The sequence below is a fragment of the Natator depressus genome, chromosome 1, assembly GCF_965152275.1.
Source record: "Natator depressus isolate rNatDep1 chromosome 1, rNatDep2.hap1, whole genome shotgun sequence".
NCBI lineage: Eukaryota > Metazoa > Chordata > Testudines > Cheloniidae > Natator > Natator depressus.
In genome coordinates, this window is record NC_134234.1 from 138,439,489 (window position 1) to 138,460,776 (window position 21,288).

The window sequence follows — 21,288 nt, forward strand, 5'->3', positions numbered from 1 at the left end:
CAACACGGCAGCAGGTTTTGGGGACGAAGAAGAAGAAGAAGAAGATGATGAGGAGGAGGAGGAGGTTGTAGATAGCTCACAGCAAGCAAGCGGAGAAACCGGTTTTCCCGACAGCCAGGAACTGTTTCTCACCCTGGACCTGGAGCCAGTACCCCCCGAACCCACCCAAGGCTGCCTCCTGGACCCAGCAGGCGGAGAAGGGACCTCCAGTGAGTGTACCTTTTAAAATACTATACATGGTTTAAAAGCAAGCATGTTTAATGATTAATTTGCCCTGGCATTCGCGGCTCTCCTGGATGTACTCCCAAAGCCTTTGCAAAAGGTTTCTGGGGAGGGCAGCCTTATTGCGTCCTCCATGGTAGGACACTTTACCACTCCAGGCCAGTAACACGTACTCGGGAATCATTGTACAAGCATTGCAGTGTATGTTTGCTGGCGTTCAAACATCTGTTCTTTATCTCTCTGTGTTATCCTCAGGAGAATGAGATATCATTCATGATCACCTGGTTGAAATAGGGTGCTTTTCTTCAGGGGACACTCAGAGGTGCCCGTTCCTGCTGGGCTGTTTGCCTGTGGCTGAACAGAAATGTTCCCCGCTGTTAGCCACGGGGAGGGGGAGGGTTAAGGGGGTAGCCACGCGGTGGGGGGAGGCAAAATGCGACCTTGTAACGAAAGCACATATGCTATGTATGTAATGTTAACAGCAAGGTTTACACTGAAAGAGTGTAGCCATTGTTTTATAAAATGTGTCTTTTTAAATACCATTGTCCCTTTTTTTTCCTCCACCAGCTGCATGTGTTTCAAGGATCACAGGATCATCTCCTTCCCAGAGGCTAGTGAAGATTAGAAAGAAAAAAAACGCACTCATGATGAAATGTTCTCTGAGCTCATGCTTTTCTCCCACACTGACAGAGCACAGACAAATGCGTGGAGGCAGACAATGTCAGAGTGCAGGAAAGCACAATATGACCGGGAGGAGAGGTGGCAAGCTGAAGAGAGTAAGTGGCGGGCTGAAGACAGGGCTGAAGCTCAAACGTGGCGGCAGCATGATGAGAGGAGGCAGGATTCAATGCTGAGGCTGCTGGAGGATCAAACCAATATGCTCCATTGTATGGTTGAGCTGCAGGAAAGGCAGCTGGAGCACAGACTGCCGCTACAGCCCCTGTGTAACCAACCACCCTCCTCCCCAAGTTCCATAGCCCCCTTACCCAGACGCCCAAGAATGCAGTGCGGGGGCCTCCGGCCAACCAGCCACTCCACCACAGAGGATTGCCCAAAAAACAGAAGGCTGGCATTCAATAAATTTTAAAGTTGTAAACTTTTAAAGTGCTGTGTGGCATTTTCCTTCCCTCCTCCACCACCCCTCCTGGGCTACCCTGGTAGTCATCCGCCTATTTGTGTGATGAATGAATAAAGAATGCATGAATGTGAAGCAACAATGACTTTATTGCCTCTGCAAGCGGTGATCGAAGGGAGGAGGGGAGGGTGGTTAGCTTACAGGGAAGTAGAGTGAACCAAGTGGCGAGGGGTTTCATCAAGGAGAAACAAACAGAACTTTCACACCATAGCCTGGCCAGTCATGAAACTGGTTTTCAAAGCTTCTCTGATGCGTACCGCGCCCTCCTGTGCTCTTCTAACCGCCCTGGTGTCTGGCTGCGCGTAACCAGCAGCCAGGCGATTTGCCTCAACCTCCCACCCCACCATAAACGTCTCCCCCTTACTCTCACAAATATTGTGGAGCGCACAGCAAGCAGTAATAACAGTGGGAATATTGGTTTCGCTGAGGTCTAAGTGAGTCAGTAAACTGCGCCAGCGCGCCTTTAAACGTCCAAATGCACATTCTACCACCATTCTGCACTTGCTCAGCCTGTAGTTGAACAGCTCCTGACTACTGTCCAGGCTGCCTGTGTACGGCTTCATGAGCCGTGGCATTAAGGGGTAGGCTGGGTCCCCAAGGATAACTATAGGCATTTCAACATCCCCAACAGTTATTTTCTGGTCTGGGAATAAAGTCCCTTCCTGCAGCTTTTGAAACAGACCAGAGTTCCTGAAGATGCGAGCGTCATGTACCTTTCCCGGCCATCCCACACTGATGTTGGTGAAATGTCCCTTGTGATCCACCAGAGCTCGCAGCACTATTGAAAAGTACCCCTTGCGGTTTATGTACTCGCCAGCTTGGTGCTCCGGTGCCAAGATAGGGATATGGGTTCCGTCTATGGCCCCACCACAGTTAGGGAATTCCATTGCAGCAAAGCCATCCACTATGACCTGCACATTTCCCAGGGTCACTGCCCTTGATATCAGCAGATCTTTGATTGAGTGGGCTACTTGCATCACAGCAGCCCCCAGAGTAGATTTGCCCACTCCAAATTGATTCCCGACTGACCGGTAGCTGTCTGGCACTGCAAGCTTCCACAGGGTTATCGCCACTCGCTTCTCAATTGTGAGGGCTGCTCTCATCTTGGTATTTATGCACTTCAGGGCAGGGGAAAGCAAGTCACAAAGTTCCATGAAAGTGCCCTTACGCATGCGAAAGTTTCGCAGCCACTGGGAATTGTCCCAGACCTGCAACACTATGTGGTCCCATCAGTCTGTGCTTGTTTCCCGAGCCCAGAATCGGCGTTCCACAGCATGAACCTGCCCCATTAGCACCATGATGCATGCATTGGCAGGGCCCGTGCTTTGAGAGAAATCTGGGTCCATGTCCTGATCACTCACGTGACCGCGCTGACGTCGCCTCCTCGCCCGGTATCGCTCTGCCAGTTTCTGGTGCTGCATATACTGCTGGATAATGCGTGTGGTGTTTAATGTGCTCCTAATTGCCAAAAAGAAAAGGAGTACTTGTGGCACCTTAGAGACTAACCAATTTATTTAAGCATGAGCTTTCGTGAGCTACAGCTCACTTCATCGGATGCATCCGATGAAGTGAGCTGTAGCTCACGAAAGCTCATGCTCAAATAAATTGGTTAGTCTCTAAGGTGCCACAAGTACTCCTTTTCTTTTTGCGAATACAGACTAACACGGCTGTTACTCTGAAACCTAATTGCCAAAGTGAGCTGAGCGGCCTCCATGCTTGCCTTGGTATGGCGTCCGCACAGAAAAAAGGCGTGGAACGATTGTCTGCCATTGGTCTGACGGAGGGAGGGGCGACTGACGACATGGCTTACAGGGAATTAAAATCAACAAAGGGAGTGGCTTTACATCAAGGAGTATTTCAGGCAGGACTTCACGGAGGGTTCCAATAAGAAATGGTGCACCTAAGTAATTGTTCTTATTGGAACAAGCAGGTTGGTCTGGCCTCTGATTGATACATGGCTAGATCTACCTCGCTGCACCTTCTCTGTGAGTGACTGCAGTGTAACCTAGAGGAATGAGTCCCCTAGACAGGGGGGTGGAGGGGAAGCAAATGAGTACAAAACAAATCTGGTCTATTTCTTGTTTTGATCCACTCCATCTATCTTTTACATCTTTGGCTGGCAGCAGACGGTGCAGAAGGACTGCAAGCCATCCACATCTCATGGCTGCTCGGCAGAAGATAGTGCAGTAGGACTGCTAGCAATCCATATCGCCTGCCTGCTCACCATAAGATGGTTCAATAGGATTGACTGCAGGACTAAAGAGAATGACCTGGTCAAGTCACTCTAAATTTAGTCCGTGCGCCCATGTCTGCCCAGGCGCTCCTGGCCGACGCGGCCAGAAGCACCTTGGACATGACGATGACGGCTACCAGTCCTATTGTACCGTCTGCTGCCACAAGGCAAGGGGTTGCTGCTACTGTGTAGCAATGCAGTACCACGTCTGCCAGCACCCGGGAGACATACGGTGACGGTTACCTGAGCGGGCTCCATGCTTGCCGTGGTATGGCGTCTGCACGGGTAACTCAAGAGAGAAGGCGCGAAACGATTGTCTGCTGCTGCTTTCACAGAGGGAGGGAGGGAAAGGGGGCCTGACGATATGTACCCAGAACCACCCGCGACAATGTTTTAGCCCCATCAGGCATTGGGATCTCAACCCAGAATTCCAATGGGCAGCGGAGACTGCGGGAACCGTGGGATAGCTACCCACAGTGCAATGCTCCAGAAGTCGACGCTTGCCTCAGTACTGTGGAAGCACTCCGCCGAGTTAATGCACTTAAAGCATTTTCTGTGGGGACACACACACTCGAATATATAAAACCGTTTTCTAAAAAACGACTTCTATAAATTCGACCTAATTTCATAGTGTAGACATACCCCAACATATACTAGGACTGATCTAATTAGACACAGCTATACTGCAACTAACGTTGAAACCACTCCACCAGAAGTAAATCTGGTGAACAGTGGAGGACAGAGTGAGAAGGAGACAACAAAAGGGAAAGAAAAAAATGCCAACATTTTCTCTCTTATTTGAAATATTTCTAGTAAAATTCAGAGGAGCTCAAAATGCAGTTTTCTACACGGAGATTATAGATAAGTGGAGACCAGGAATTATTTCTCAAATGAAATAGCAGTTTTCTATTTTATGTCTTCCCTGTACCTAGAGAAAGGAATTTTAGCATAGCAATGATTTCTGATCGATATTTCCTCATCATAAAACAGATATTAACAGAAGCACAAGTTCTAAGTGACACAGTGGAAAAGGAACTGCTTTACAAACTATTTGTCAGAAATACATGGTCATCTTATTTCATCATCATGGGCATTTCTTTTACCAAGTCAAACTCAGGTTTGAAGGGAAGAAAAGTTGAGACACCAATATTTGTTTTGCCTTACAGACTTTATGTAGCTACTGCTACTTGAATTCCCAAGACTTCAATTTCCACAAATCCCCATCTGTTATCATTCATAGGAGGAAAGAGAACACACATTCAGTATTTACTAATAAAATTCATGACTACCAAACTGCAATATTGTATATTCTCTCTCACACATTCACAAACTTAAAGCTTTTAACTTTTTCCCGCTGGATATGAAGCAGATACTCACCAATTACTTTCACACAAGTTGAAGCAATTATCTGATTTCCCTCTCCCCCAGCCAGTACCGTACTGCTTTTTTTAATAGGACATTCACAGTATGGATTGCACAAAGCCTGCTTTCATGTTCCCCCCAAAATACCTTTTCTTGGTTCAGATTTTAGACACATAGTGATAGGATCTCTATAAAAACCCATATATAGTAAACAATGATCAAAAAACGGCCACAGGAAAAATAGAAATCTCTAATTTCTCCCTCCCTCCACCCACCCAACAGGGCACAAATGCACCTTTACATTTGAGAAATGAAAGTTCAGCTGCTTATTATATACAACTGTAACTCCTCCTTTCCCCTACCTACACATGGCCCCCATTAAGTAGCGGAAGTCAGAGTCAATGCATTAGCCACAAGGTCAATGAGGATCTGCTATATGAATTCCGGCACACACCTGTGACAAATGTTACCATGCTTAACTCAAATATTTGTCAAAAAGCTTCTTGATAATAATCAGGAAATAACTATTAGAAAATAAGTAATCTGAACAATGTTTAAATGCCTTCTAAAATAATAATGACAGGTTTCAGAGTAACAGCCATGTTAGTCTGTATTCGCAAAAAGAAAAGGAGTCCTTGTGGCACCTTAGAGACTAACAAATTTATTTGAGCATAAGCTTTCGTGAGCTACAGCATCCGATGAAGTGAGCTGTAGCTCACGAAAGCTTATGCTCAAATAAATTGGTTAGTCTCTAAGGTGCCACAAATAAAATAATAATGGTGAGCAGAAATCTTACACTTCATGAACAGTATAGGAATAAGTATATGATCACCACTGGTAATAAGTGAAAGTAAGAGAAGGCTGTTTATTGTTGGCAAGAAGGAGAAAACCATTTTAATTATGGCATAATTTTGCTTCCCAACTCTGAATAGAGAAGGACGCCTCATGATGTGTGGAAGGTCTAAATGGAACAGTAACCACCACACCATGATTTCACAGCTATGCATCTTTGTCAGGTATATGGACCAGTAAGAATGCAGTTGTTTTACTCCCAGCATATTTGCAAATTATCCTCCTCTTCCTCACTTAATGAATTTGAAGCAACAGTTAATACACAACCCTATGATAACAGTGGGGGAAGGGAGGGAGAAGCGAAGCAAAGTGATACTCATGGAGGGTACATCTTGGCATTAAAAAGAGTTATGCAATTAGAAATCATTCTCAAAATACAATGTACGTGGTCCCAAACGATTAGCTAAAATTGCACAGTTTTATATCCTAATTTCAGAATTCCTAGGTATGCCTTGTATTGTTTAAAATATAATCTGAAGGCATGCAACCTGGAACAGGCTTTTGTGAGAAGGTTTGTAATTTCCTGACTTCTGGGAGAAAAGAGAAGCCAGTTATTTTGCAGCTTTTGTGTAATATTTCCAGTAGATCTATGAACTTAACCTTTAATACATTACCATACTTACTACAATTTATGAAAGTGTCACATGATGAACTCATGCAATGAAAGGAGTTCACAAATGGTGTACCAAATGCAATGTACCAAACAACTAGAAATATGTTTTTGAACATCTCTAGTTCAGCCGGACCTGTCAACATTCAATCTCACAATGACTTCAATGGAAGTAAGACAGAGTTCCAGTTAAGAAGAAAACAGTACTAGAAATTAGAAAGCAGACAAAGCTTTAAAAAATGTTATGGGAGATTTTAATATAAAAATACTCTAAGTGGTGCAGGTAGTGAAGGTTGCTCACACTTCCCATTAATAGGACTGTGACAAAGTTGGGTTTTCCTCCTTATTATGTTGTACATGAGCCTATGTGAGTCTTACTGTTTTGAATGAATACTGTGTGTACCTCAGTTTCTTGTGTATTACACCAGTGCTTAGGTGGTGGGAATAAGGATGTGTGACTTTTGCTGAGACCCTCAGGGGCAGGTGAGGCGGCTCCAGCTGCCTGCACCTAAGCGATGGACGATGCCCTTCATAACCTGAGAACCAGGAGGGGGATGCAACCAGGTGACACTTCGACTGGGAAGCAAGACGAAAGACCGGAGGAGGAGCAATGGGCAGGGCAGGGGCCAGGCAACTGGAAGCAAGTCTGTCTCGGCTGCCTTGGGGCCCAGGGGAAAGCCAGTGCTCTGGGTCCCCCTCCCCCCGCCAAGATGGACTTTACTGTATGTTCCTGATTTCTGTGCTAGCAAGCTGTGTTCTTTCTACATGGTGTTCCTGTTGACTAATAAACCCTTCTGTTTTACACGCTGGCTGAGAGGCATGGATGACTGCCAAGTTGGGGTGCAGGGTCCTTTGACTTCATCCCATCCAGGCAGACTTGATGAGGGAAGTGCAGAGTGAGAACAGGGGTGCTGAATGCTCTGAGGTTAGACCCAGAAAGACCAAAGTCATGTAGGCTTCTTGCCCGGGCAACAGTTCCAAGAGAGGAGGCATGTTAAACCAGAGTCCTGATTGGCTTTACTCGGAGCTGTTCCAGAGCATTGGTCCTGTGACTCCGTGATAGCTCATGGCGGGGGGGGGGGGGGGGAAATCAACTACAGGATGCTCCATGCACAGGGTGCACTAAGTGACTGGGGAACAGTAAAACAAAGGGGGATTAGCGAGACACAGGCATGCTGAAGGCTGAGTGAGGTGCGGTTCCAGGAGGCAGAGCAGCCCATGGCTTCTTCCCCCCCACCCTGAGAGAGATTGTGACCCCCGAGGAGGACTGTCACACTGAAGGGAATTCTTCCTAGGGACCTTTGGGAGCCAAGAGAGCAGAGACCTGAGAGTCTGTGACAACTTAGAAACAGCGAAGAGATGGCCTATAACTAAGGCTGCGAGTCTGTCACGGAGATCAAAGATTCCATGACTTCCCATGACCTCCGCAGCAGCTGGTGCTGACCCAGGGGTTGTCCAAGCCAGGCAGCCCCTGGGCCAGCAGCAGCAGTTTGGTGTGTGGGAGGGGGCTGAGGGCTAAGGGAAGAGGTTTGCGGGGGGCGCTTACCTGGGAGGAGGGTGTTACTAAAAATACCCAGGACTAAAACATAGGCTTACCTATAACCATCTCTGTAAGAAGTATATTGTAGAGCTTAATTTCTCAGTTGGAAGAGGATGATTGCTCTAAGGAGCTGGTTCCTGACCTAGCTGGGGCCACGAGTCTGGGAACAACCGGGCATCCCCGAGGCCCATGTTCCCAACCAGCAGGGGGTCTCTACCAGGTTCCCCGTCAGTGGACCTGAGAGGGATGGAATTGGAACTAAGATTGAAGGAATCAGAGGATCATGCGAGACAGGGAAGGCATGAGACAGAACAGCAGGAGAGACAGCAGCAGCATGAACTGGGATGGCTGAGCTGAGAGGCAGAGGGACCTGTCCGGGGTGAATGGGGATGGACCACGGGTTGCCAGTTCTGCAGGGAATCTCAACACTAAGTTGCTGCCCCAGATTAAGGAGGGAGGAGATGTAGATACCTGTCTCGCGGCCTTTGGGAAGGCGGGCAATTGGAACCTGGCTGACCCCATGGAAAGGCTCCGGTGTCTAGCCCCCTTTCTGGGTCTCAAGGCCAGAGCTGTTTAGCCAGATGGGCAGGGTGGCAGACAGGCTCCCACTCCTGGCCCTAGCATATATGTCTGCGTGTACTCTCCTGGGCTCAGGCCCCTTGGATCTCCAGTGGGAGTGGAAGGTGGTGGACAATGGAGAGACATTCCTGGGACGGTGAGATCCTGGGACAGAGAGAACTGCTGTCAGGCCCCAGGTGGTGCAGCCTCACCAGATGCTGCAGGGCTGTGTGATCTGGGTGAAGGTCCGAGGGATGAAGCCACTCGCCCTGCCTATGGCTCAGATCCTTGTACAGACACCAGAGGTGTAGGGCTGGCTAGTAGTTGGGGCTCTCCAAGATATCAGCTTTGACGTGGATGATGGAGGGATGACTGTCTCTTTGGGACAGGATCTAGGCCCTGCTCCTGTAATGGCCAAGGATTCAAGTTTGAATTCAGGGAACCAATCGGCTGAGACTGATGTGGTCAGCATAAATGCAAATGTCCTGGCTGGCAGGGAGGAGGAGTTGCTAAGCTCAGGTGCCCTCCTTATCTGTATCCCTGGAGCTGAGTGGGACAGAGAGATGCTCCCCGCCCCCTGCGGCTCACACTGGCTCTGAAGACATTGTGACCAAAGCAGCAGGCTCGCTGCCTGCCCTCACTGGGACAGCAGGGGTGAAGCTGAGCCCGTGGGAATCGGAGATCCCCGACTGAGTGTGGGGAACCACAGCCAGGGCAGGGTGGCTGCCAACCAGGGCTGCCTTGTCCAGAGGTGCAGGAGGCCCCAGGGAAGGGGGAAGCAGCTAAAAGGGCACTGCTGGTGACGGAGATGCCTCATCAGAGGGTGACCAAAATGAAGATGGTGGCTCTTCACCAAGAGAGCCCGAATCTTAGCGTTCCAGTCTGGAGGGCTGTGACCACAGGCAGCGAGAGGGCACTGGTTTCACTCCCCTCTCCAGCCGCTGAATTCCAGACCAAGCTGCAGAAGGACCCCTCCTTAGAGAAGCTGAGGGAACTTGCTGGCCACAGCGTGGTGAAACCCCTTGAGGAAGGCTGCTGGGAAAGATTCCTGTGGGAGAAGAGATTCCTGTACCGGGAATGGGCTTCCCTAGGGGAAGTGGAACTGTGGGGGATCAGGAGACAGTGGTCCCCCAGAAATACTGCCACAGGCTACTGTACCCGGCCCGCAATGTCCCTCTCTCAGGACACCAGGGAATCCTGTGCCCCAGGCAGAGGCTGCTACAGACTTTTTACTGGCCCGGAGTCTTCAATAACACCCAGCAATACTGCAGGTCCTGGGACCCCTGCCAGAGGGTGAGGAAGGCCCGGGACAAAGGGAAAGCAGCCTTGAGATGTCTGCCCATCATAGAGGAGCCTTTTCAGAAGGTGGCCATGGACATAATGGGGCCCCTCAGCAAGGCAACCCTGGCAGAGAAGAAATACATTCTAGTGGTGGTAGATTTTGCTTCCCATTACCCAAAGGCAGTGGCTCTGTCTCTATCGAGGCAGACACTGCGGCAGAGGCACTGCTGACCATTTTCATCTGCTGGGAGCTCCTTAGAGACCACGGATCCAATTTCATATCAGTCCTGCTCTGGTGCTTTTGGGAGAAGTGTGGGGTCCAGCACACCTGGGCCTCAACATATCACCCTCAGGCCAGTGGGCTGGTGGAGAGATTTAATGGGACCCTGAAGACAATGCTGAAGACTTTCATGGGCCAGCATCTGCAGGACTGAGACAAGTATTTAACCCACCTGCTGTTCGCATAAAGGGAAGAGCCCCAGGAATCCATGGGGTTCTCTCCTTTTCAGCTGCTGTATGGGAGGAGAGTCACCTGGACTTGGTAAGGGACGAATGGGAGGGGAAGGCCTCTCCCGATGGAGAATCAGCGATGGAGTATGTACTGACTTCCTAGGAAAAGCTCACTGAGCTCCTGGGTCTGGCCAGGGAGAACCCAGCCAGGGCCCAAGGGAAGCAGAAATATGGTACCACCGCTCAGCCTATGTCATAGGGGACCAGGTGGTATTTCTCATCCCAGTGAGGAAGAATAAGCTACAAGCTGCCTGGGACAGGCCCTTTAAGGTCATCACACAGCTGAATGAGGTGAAACGTGGTGGAACTATCCAACCTGAGCCACCGAGGGTACCATGTCAACATGATGAATTCATACTGTGACAGGGAGAGGCTGGTACTGGCTGAGTGTGGGCTGTGGGAGAAGGGGGATGATCCCCTGGTGGATTTCTTCCCTGAGACAGAAGCTGGCCTCTGGCTGGAATCAATTCTTCTCTAGGCCCAGCTAATCCCTGCCCAGCAGGCAGAGATCAGAGTGGTGCTGAGTTCCTACCAGCAGCTGTTTTCCAGCTGGCCTGGGCTCACTAACTTGGCTGTTCACTGGGTGGGGACAGGAGCCACCCGACCTGTCAGGTGTCCCCCTGGGAAAACAGCCCAAGCCCTGGGGATAGAGGAGAGAGACATGCTGGCTTTACAAGTGATTCAGCCGTCCACCAGCCGCTGAGCCTCATCTGTGGTGCTGGTCCACAAAAAAGACAGGTAGATCCGATTCTGTGTGGACTATCGGAAGCTCAATGGCATCATCATGTCTGGTGCCTGCCCCATGCCTGGGCCTGACGAGATCCTAGACAAGTTTTTGGGGGGAACACGATACTTCACTACCAAGGATCTCACCAAAGGCTACCGGCAGGTACTTGTGGATCCAGATACCAGGTTAAAACTTGCTTTTGTCACCCCTTTGGGGCTATACAAATTTCTGGTCCTACCTTTCAGCCTCAAGGAGGCACCGGTCACCCGCCAGCATCCAGGAAATCAGTTACTGAGGGGGATGGAGAATTTTATCCTAGCGTATATTGATGATGTATGTCTTTAGCCAGACTGTGGAGGAACATGTGTCCCAGGTGAGGAGGGGGAAGGGTTGACTCTGGGAGGCAAAACTGACTATAAATGCTGGGAAGTGCAAGGTGGGGATGGCAGAGGTGCTGTACTTGGGCCACAAGGCAGGAAGCAGCTACCTAAAGCCAGAACCAGCCAAGGTGGAGGTGATCAGAGATTGGCCTGCTCCCCAGACTAAGAAACAGGTCTAGGCCTTTATTGGGAAGGTGGGGCACTACCAGAGGTTTCTGCCCCACTTTAGCTCCCTGTCAGCCCCCATCACTGAACTATATGATAAGGGTAGGCCAGACAAGGTGATCTGGACCAGGCAGTGACAAAGGGCTCTCTGCGCACTGAGGAGGATCCGGTCTAGGGCCCCGTGCTGGTAAATCCAGACTTTGACAAATGTTTTATGGTGTTCACCATGCCTCAGACACAGGGTACTCCCGGCTGGAGGTACCGAGCTGCCCTCCTCAGGCCTGGCTCCTCTCCTGCCCTCTCCTTCCCCTTGCCGAATGTAGAAGATAGTCCTCTCCTGGTCTTCTTTTGCTGCATGGAAGGTGCCAGGGAAGGGGATCAGTACCGGTCTGTCAACGGTGTCAGTGGGGCACTCCACACCGATGCTGCGGTGCTCGGGGCAGAATCGGACCTCAACTCCTCCAGTGCCGGAGTTGGAGCCGACTCCATTAGGAGCGCTTTGAGACGGATGTCTCGCTCCTTCTTAGTCCCAGGTTTGAAGGACGTGCAGATACAGCACTTGTCGCTTATACGCGACTCGCCCAGGCACCTTAGATAAATGTTATGCGGATCGCTGATGGGTATCGGTTTTTTGCAGCAATCGCAGGGCTTAAAGCCTGGAGACCGGGGCATGCCCCGTCCCTAGGCTGAGTCCCATTGGGACTAACCAAGTAAAATGCACTAACACACTAAGAGATAACTATTTTACAAGAAAAGTTCATAACACTGAATGCAGCGAAAAACCTAGCAGAAGTTTTAACACCGTCACTGGGGGCCAGAAGGAATGAGGGTGGGGGGAACCAGCAGCGCCCCTTATACCACGGCATGTGCACGCCACTCCAGAGGGCACCAGAGCCGGTCCCCTACAACGGGTGAGGCAAACTTTCTGGCCCAAGGGCCACATCGGGGAATAGAAATTGTATGGTGGGCCATGAACGTTCACAAAATTGGAGTTGGGGTGCAGGAGGGGGTGAGGGCTCTGGTTGGGGGTGCGGGCTCTGGGGTGGGGCTGAGGAGTCTGGGGTGTAGCAGGGTGCTCTGGTCTGGGACTGAGGGGTTTGGAGAGCAGGAGGGGGATCAGGGCTGGGGGAGGGGGTTGGGAGAGGCTCAGGGGTGCAGGCTCTGAGCAGCACTTACCTCAAGCAGCTCCCGGAAGCAGCGGCATGTCCCTTCTCTGGCTCCTACGCGGAGGCGTGGCCAGGCGGCTCTGCACGTTGCCCCATCCAGAGGCACCCCCCTGCAGCTACCATTGGAGCACCGGAGGGGGTCATTGGAGCACGTAGGAGCCAGAGTAGGGCGATGCTATGGCTTCCGGGAGCCACATGGTGTGGCCCCCGACCCAGCGCCCCGGCCAGAGCGGGGCCGAGCCAAGTGGTGCGAGCCATTTTAAGCGAACCACATGGTCCGGCCCCCTCACCCAGCACCCCGGCCGGAGCTCAGGGGCTGGCTTAAAACGGCTCACGGGCCGGATGCAGCCCATGGGCCATAGTTTGCCCATCCCTGCCCTACAGATACCACAGAAGGAAAAGCTTTCGGTACCAGTTCATGTGGCAAGCACACACACCAAATAAGGAATGGACCTGAGCAAGCACTCGAAGAAGAATGATGCCTCCTTTCTGAATCCCTCCAATGGGCAGGAAGTGGGGAGGGAGAGAAAGAGAGCGTGCAATTTCCAAAGGTGCACTCTGAGATGAAGTAGAGTCCATAGCTCCCTATACTGAGTGGCTGGGTTCTGAGGAAGGATGTAAAGCTGCTTCCATCAACAGGTGTCAAAGCCTCACCTCTCCAGATTTCTTAGTCCTAGTCTTAAATCCCCTGGAGATCAGACAGTTCTCTCAAAAGGTGCCCCCTTCCAAACACTTTAAACAATGGGCTTGAGGGTCACTGACTGGCATAGACTTATTACAGGCAGACACTACTTAAACCTTCGGAACTTGGGCATGCCCCCCTACTTGGTGTCGATGACACCATTACATCCAAATATGCAAAAAACAAACAAATATAAAAACAATACTTCTAAACTAACACTAACTACTAATCTAATTATTTAAAGAGAAGCTCTCACCAAGAGAAAAGGAGAGTGATGAGGCACACAGGCTCTGTCTACCTATCACAGGTGGGGAGAAGGAACTGAGGGAGAGGTGGGGGCTTCCCGACCTCTTCATACCATTGGCTATCAGCATGAGCATGTGGAGGGTGCATGTTCCACCCTGGAGATTTTTTTTCCATAGCTTCCGTGAACTGAGTGAGCACATGCCTAAAGTGGAATGGACATGTACTATCCACTTGAAGAACCTTAATTCTGTCATTTCATAACTTTTCAGCACTTCACTTTAGGATCGTAACATTCTTTTAATGTGTACGGAGGGAAGTGTTGGGGGGGGCTGTTTTCTTTAATGACGCATATACATACACTAAGGAGCCCAGCCTGGGACAGATTAGAGAGGGATGTAAGACGGTGTCTAACATACACAGATTTTCAAAACACAGAAAAGATTCAAAAAACATATCAGTGTCAGACTCAGGTTTGTTTTTAATAATTGACAGACAAGATTCACAGGCTTGGATTTTATGTATTCATATATAAATGCAGTAGAACCTCAGAGTTACAAACTGACCAGTCAGCGACACACCTCATTTGAAACTGGAAGTACACAATCAGGCAGCAGCAGAACCCCCCCCCAAAAAAAAGCAAATACAATACAGTACTGTGTTAAACATAAACTACTAAAAAAATAAAGGGAAGTTTCAAAAAATAAGATTTGACAAGGTAAGGAAACTGTGCTTGTTTCATTTAAATTAAGATGGTTAAAAGCAGCATTTTTCTTCTGCGTAGTAGAGTTTCAGAGCTGTATTAAGTCAATGTTCAGCTATAAACTTTCAAAAGAACCACCATAGCATTTTGTTCAGTTATGAAGATTTCAGAGTTACGAACAATGTCCATTCCCAAGATGTTCATAACTCTGAAGTTCTACCATATATACATTTTCACTAAGTGCAAAGCCATTTTCTGAATGATGGAGCTTACCTATTCTTTAGTATATGCAGAAAATCTTTAAATTGTCAATTTAATTTTTAAAACTCCCATTTTCATCTTGAATCTTTGACAAATACATAAAAATTTCACCTTCATTCTAGCTGTTAATACCTGTGCTTCCCGATATAGTTTGTTTCTGTTTTTGTTTTTTAAGTGGTACTCATAAAATTAAAAGTAAAGATATTACCAGCACTGCAAAATATCTCCAACCCTCTTCCCCCGGCCAAAAAAAAAAAGTCTGAATGAGTTACTGAGAGTTCAGAAAGGAACCATTAGTAATATAAATGACCAAAATGAGATATGAGAGAGAGCATGCATGTGCAAACAAATGTATGAACAAACAAACCATCATGGATGGGCAGAAAACTCATCAGAAAAACAACGAGGAGTCTTTGTGGCACCTTAAAGACTAATAAATTTATTTGGGCAGCTACCACTCTGAAACCTATCAGAAAAACAGTTTCCCTTCATTTCAGACTGCTTGTAGATCACAATCTACAGCTCAAAGAAAAAGGAAAGTTACTTCATGTTGCCTTATCACTTCTTTTAACCTCCTGTGTGGGAATGCACAAAAAGGGAATGCCAAATATTTTAACCTTTGTACATTACATCAGAGAAAGAGCTTATTCTTATTCATTGCAGCTTGATCTCAGATATGAGTGACACGTACCTTTTTTGACAAGTGGCTGGGCAAACACTGGGTCTAAGCAAGAGTGACAGAAGTGTCCTGTGGCAGTTAACTTGTTATCATAATAGGGACATGGCAAAGAATAAACTATACTGAATAAGAACAGAAAGAAAACAAAGGTTTCCAAGATATGCCCAGATGAACCCAGCAGGCAAGCCACACCCCATATTGCAGAGAAAGGCAAAAAAACCCAACCACCTCTCAATGTCTCTGCTAACCTGACCTGGAGAAAAATTCCTGCCAGATTTGGGGATGGGAAATCAGTAAGACTCTGAGAGTGTGAGCAAGATACACCAACCAGGCATCAATAAGAGGATTCTCTGTATCTCCTCAGAGCACTGATCCACCCCGCTGGGTGTCCATATCCTCCCTCCCTGGCCAATCTCTGATGCTTCAGAGGAATACATCAATTCTACATGGGGGACAGGGATGGAAACTCTCCCTGGCCCCTGCAGATGGCTGACTGAAGCCCTGAAGCATGTAATTTGATTACAGCCATCTAATAAAAAAAAAGTGTGCTTAATTTCCTGTTACGTATTTTTGTCCAAATTCCTTTATTACACTGGAGGTATGGACATAACACCCAAGATGCAGCTCTGCTTAGCCATTTTTTTTAAAAAAAAAAATCTCAATTACAGCACCATCTTATAGTCATCTTGCAGATTGAGGAGTGCAACCCTTTACCGCTGAATACAGAAATGGAGATGAATGCTCTCTGAACATTAACAGCAATGATCTAATCCTACATAGTCTTCTAAAATGCACCAATGAAGTGAGGTGTTCTGGGATATTGGCCTACTGTCAACCAGCAACTGAGCTCAGATCAAAGCAACCGAATCTGTTCCTGTGACTGAATGCACTTCATTTTGGACCGCAGGACTAACTGAAGTTCAAGAGCAAAAAGCTGGTGCTTAATCTTGTGTATCTTTGTGCATTAGAGTAGTTATGTATATTTTCATAAATATCCCTCTAACATGTCAAGTAGCAGTAGCACTGTGGTGATTTTCAAATGACCAAATATCACTATAGATACCGAAACCTGGAGTATGCCTGCACATGTAAGTGCCCATATCCGCTCACTGTAATTGACAGGATACAGACACCCCAAAAGGAGACCTAATGTTGACACCATTCTATCTGCTCTTTGCCTTCATTGTACACAAAATGGGGTGGCAGTATAAGAGAGAAAACTTAAAAGCTAGCTCTTAAAGTACACTTAGCCACTTCCCCAAGTCTAGTTACAGCCGCACATGCAAGAGTTTGTGCGCACACACCAGGAGTCTATAAAACACCATGGCAGGGGTTCTCTTTTGTTGCCTTCTTTCATGTATTCCTCCCCAATCTACAAACGCGTGAGTGTGTTACACACAGAGCGCTAAACATATTGGACGGATACAACAGCGTCTGGCCCTGTTCAGGAGCGAGCAGGCTGTGGCCCATGTGTGCGCCTCCAAGCCTGGCGCTGCTGTCACCCCGCCTCTCTTCAGCTCCACGTTCAGCATAACAGGACAGGTTTCAGAGTAGCAGCCGTGTTAGTCTGTATTCGCAAAAAGAAAAGGAGGACTAGTGGCACCTTAGAGACTAACCAATTTATTTGAGCGTAAGCTTTCGTGAGCTACTTAGTCTCTAAGGTGCCACTAGTACTCCTTTTCTTTTTTGCATGACAGGGGAAAATTCACCCCCCGGGCTCTACGGGCACAGCAGGGGAGCATCCGAGCAACCCCCATACCTCGGGCTCTTCCCAACACCTACAAACTGGGCAGCCTGGGTAAGTCTCGCCTTCCACCCGCTGCCGCGCTCCTCGCTAGCCAGGTACTGAGCCCACCCCACGCCAGGCGTGCGCCCGTCGCCTGGCTGGATGCACTAGGACTCGCAAACCAGACACAACCTCTTCCCCAAATCCACGCGAGCCGCCCCTGCAGCGCGAGCTGCTCTGAGGGTTAACAAGGCAGGCTGCGGAGGGAGAGCGCGCAGCGGGCTGCAGAACCGACCCTGGGCAACAGCCTGACGGGGCTGCTCGGCTCCCCGCTCCGGGGATGCAACGTAGGGCAGCGAAAGCAACGCCTCGCCTCTGTGCGGCCCCCGCACACCCTGGGACATGTCAAACCTCGAGCAGGCCTCTCAGATTTCCTGCCTCGCAGGAAGGCAACAGCCGCTGCCCTCATCAGCGCGCCTGCTCGAGCACCTCGGCAGGAAAAGTGCAGCCTGCGCGCCTCGGGCCCCCCCGGGTCTGCTCTCCCTCGCGCGCCAGCCTCTCGAGGCTGCATTTCACCCCCTTGCCGGCCGGCAGCCCAACAGCGGCTCCCGCAGCAAACACAAGCCCGCTGATTAGCTGGAGAAATCGCAAACGTGTCAACCCAGCTTTGCAATCACCGCCCGCCCCAAGGGGATGGGTCCCCATCCTTTCCCCGCTGCTCGCCGCCCCGGCCCCGGCGCTGCACAGCCACGCGTCCCCCCTTCACTCCGCCTAGCCCGGGAAAACACTTCGCGAGCCGGGGGGGCGAGGAAAGGCAGCAGGCGCCCCGGGGAAGCCGGGGAGCCTCCAGCCCGGTGGGAGACAGCAGCCTCCGGATCTCTACCCCGCCCTGGTCACCCACCCGCCCAGTCCTGGGGGCGTCCTGCGGAAAGGAGACGCACCCAGGAGCTCCCCTCGCCGCAGCCCGAGCTCACACTCACCCATGGATGTGGAGCCGGGCTCTGCCCGGCAGCGGGGACAGGCTGAAACTTTGAGACGGCTGGACAAGCCGCGGGGACGGGAGCGCGTTTAAAGCCACGGGTCGGGGGTGGGAGCCGAGCGGAGCGGAGGATGCTGAGTGAGGCAGCCGGGCTGCGTGGTGCTGCTTCTCGCTAGCGGCTCCTCTGCTCTCGTCGGCATCCAAACCGCAGAAATAGGACGAGACCTGGGGGGGGGGGGAAGGGGGAGAGAGAGACGCAGTTTCCGCAAAGGACCTGAGCCCCCGCTGCTGCCTGCACCGGGGGCAGCAAGGCTCAGCGGGCGGGCGGGCGGCTGCTTAGGGGCGGCGACTCCCCCTCTTGGGTTCCGCGTGTGCAGCGAGGCAAGTGTGAATCCAGACCTGGGTTCCCCCCTCCCCGCCCCAGGCGCCGCCACGCTGGGCGCTGCCGCCGCAATCAGCGGCTCCGCTCGGCGGGAAGTGTCGCGAGAACGCGCCACAGCCCGGCTGCACCGCCTCGGCCCCGCGCCGCCCGCAGCAGCAGCAGCGGCGGAGAAAGGAAGGAGAGAAGGGGGTTAGTGACCCTCCTGAGGCAGAGGCGAGAGGCGCAGGCGTGAGGAAAGCTCAGCTCCCGGGGTCCGCCCAGGGAAGGCTGAGGATGCTGCTCTTCCCCCTAGGGACAGTTAAAGGGGGAGGCAGTGGCAGATCTAGGCTGTTGCTAAAAAAAAACAACACAGGGATGACCATACCCTGGCCTCATAGCCACTGACTGAGGTTTGGGGGTTGGTTTTAACGTCAGGCAGCGAAAACAGTCGGGGTGTGCTATAAACAACACGCACAACCCCTTGGAGAGCGGAGGTTCCACGCCCCTGAACAATTTCTGACACCTAAACTTCAAATACCTCCCAAATTCAAAGCTCTATATTGAACTGAAACCTCCACAAGTGTGCTAGTATATATGCCTGCAGCTGTACTTTTCACTCCACGCATCTGAAGTGGGTTTTTTACCCAGGAAAGCTTATGCGCAAATAAATCTGTTAGTCTTTAAGGTGCCCCTCAACTCCTTGTTTTTAATCTAGAGTTGTTGCTCTAGATGAGTACTTTCCAAGGCTCCTAGGAGACGTTCTATTAGTTTGTAGCCCTGTATGGTTTAGGGGGTGTTGAAACATAGAGGGTCTGTAAAGCATCTATTCTTGGTGACCAGAGAGAAACACTCTTTAATACAGATTCGAATAAGAATGTATAGACCACCTCAGTAAAGCTATTCCACCTGGAGTGAAGTCGCATGACAAAAAGACCTGAGCTCTGTAGCACTCCAAAGCTTGTGTCTCTCACCAATAGAAGTTAGTCCAATAAAAGATACCTCACCCATCTTGTTGCTATGGAAAAAAGAGACACAGACATTAGTAAGAAGACAAGGCATCAAAGCTGCTGTAACTGACAGAGTAGAGGCGGCTAGGTAATAAGAGACAGAGATTTAATTTAAAAAAATACTTTCATGTAGAGTGATTGATTGTTCCTACTTTCAACTAAAGTATAAGGACTTGAAGTCTGCATTTGAAGACAATGAACACTTGTGACGTTGACACAATGAAACAGTATCAAAATGATTCATTATGCTATTTCAGGAACAGTAACATGTTTGGACAGAAAGAGGCCAAGTGGCCTGTCTCAGCTTCCCTACCTATTTGGTAACTGGTGTTTTTCCGAGGTTAGAGTGTATGTAGAAGTTCAAGGGTCTTTGGAAGAGCTATACATATCAACTGAAGCAGACTCGCACTAAGAGGGGGAAAAAAATTAAGAACTACAGAATCAATTTTAAATGGTAAGGTGTAGGAAATGTAATCTAAAGAGATATTTGCACTACTGAGCAGCTTTAACTGCCCAAGGCTGCTGTAGACTATTTCTTTAACTCTCCCTAGCATTAATTTAGCTGTGACGATGGAAAAATGCTAGCAGCCAAAATGATATAGATTTAACATGTGGAGCATATTCTTTCCTGTTTGAAAAATAGCTCTCAGGTATCAAAAAAGCAGAAATTATAAAAACACCTCAGTGGAGGCAGAATTGCCTATAAGTAGAAAAAATGCTTTGATTCAATTTATTTGGTCATCAGAATCTATATTTTTGAAATCAAGACTTGAGTGAAGTGTTTTAATGTAGAAAATTAGATGATCTCAGAACAAACTCCACAGGGCAAGTGGCATGATTTCAGTTTTCGATGTCACGCACACATTGTGCTTTATAAATACCTAGGTTTAATTTTTTAGTAATACAGTATGTCTATTAGAACTAACTTTTGTTCAACTATAACGCAATGTCTGTAGGAGAGTGATTCCATATGCTCAAGCAGTTTAAACTGAACCAGCTTAGACTTAACTGTATTCCTCTTATTTATTGTTTAAAGTACTGGAATTTTACGTTTTGAAAAAAATATATTACATGTCCAAAAAAGAAAAAAAAGTGTGCACAGAATGGCTTATAATGTTAAATGATTTCTGTTTTTATTAGACGTTATCTGTAAGGAAAATAGTAAAACAAATCCAACACACAATAGGGACAGAATAGAAATGTAAGAGGAGCAAGGTAGGAAGAGTATCTCGTTGAGTCAGCTTTCACTGAAAAGAAGAATCAAGCCAACTTGTCCATTAACGGAGTTCCATCAAAAGCAGAGTAGAGATGTAAACTGAAAGGTATTGTTTCACTTTTCACTCCAGGCAATGGCATTGGAACATTTCTTGTAGCCATTCTTCCAGTCAGGGAGTGGAGGATTCTCTAACACATCACAGCCTGGCTCTTCACATACAAATACAACCATACAAAGTCTGCACAAGGTCCAATTTACATCTGTCTCATGTACTAAATTCATCACATTTCCACAATATGAACTGAGGTTTAAGGTCTTTTTAAAATAACCAAACACCCCTTTTATAATGGCTTTCCTATATTTTTTAAATCTGTGGGATAACCAGAAAGTGTGGAAATACAACTGCTGAAATTGTAGTGCTGGAAAGGTCTATTCTGACACAACCCATCTGCCTCCATTTAAGAAGAGTCCAAGATCATAAGTAAATAATGTGCCAACCTATATTTAGAATTGATGGAACTAGTTTTGATAAAAGAATGAGGATGATTCCATTGTAGAATGTTAATTGCTCCAGTTGTGGTTCTAAGGAGCTTAAGGTGTACTGGAAAAATTGGTATACCTGATTAGGCTATGTCTACACTACCACGGTAAGTCGACCTACGCTACGCAATTCCAGCTACATTATTCACA

At 48.8% G+C, this 21,288-nt stretch overlaps 1 protein-coding gene across 1 annotated transcript in view; it reads right to left on the reverse strand.

The window, feature by feature from the left end:
• SH3KBP1 (SH3 domain containing kinase binding protein 1) overlaps window positions 1-18,225 on the reverse strand; it is a 363,156-nt gene extending 344,931 nt beyond the window's left edge. The window contains exon 1 of the mRNA XM_074967825.1: window positions 18,016-18,225. Within this exon, the coding sequence (XP_074823926.1) occupies window positions 18,016-18,019 (4 nt within the window). The 5' untranslated portion in view covers window positions 18,020-18,225. The remainder of the gene's footprint in view (window positions 1-18,015) is intronic.
• Window positions 18,226-21,288: the final 3,063 nt, after the last annotated feature.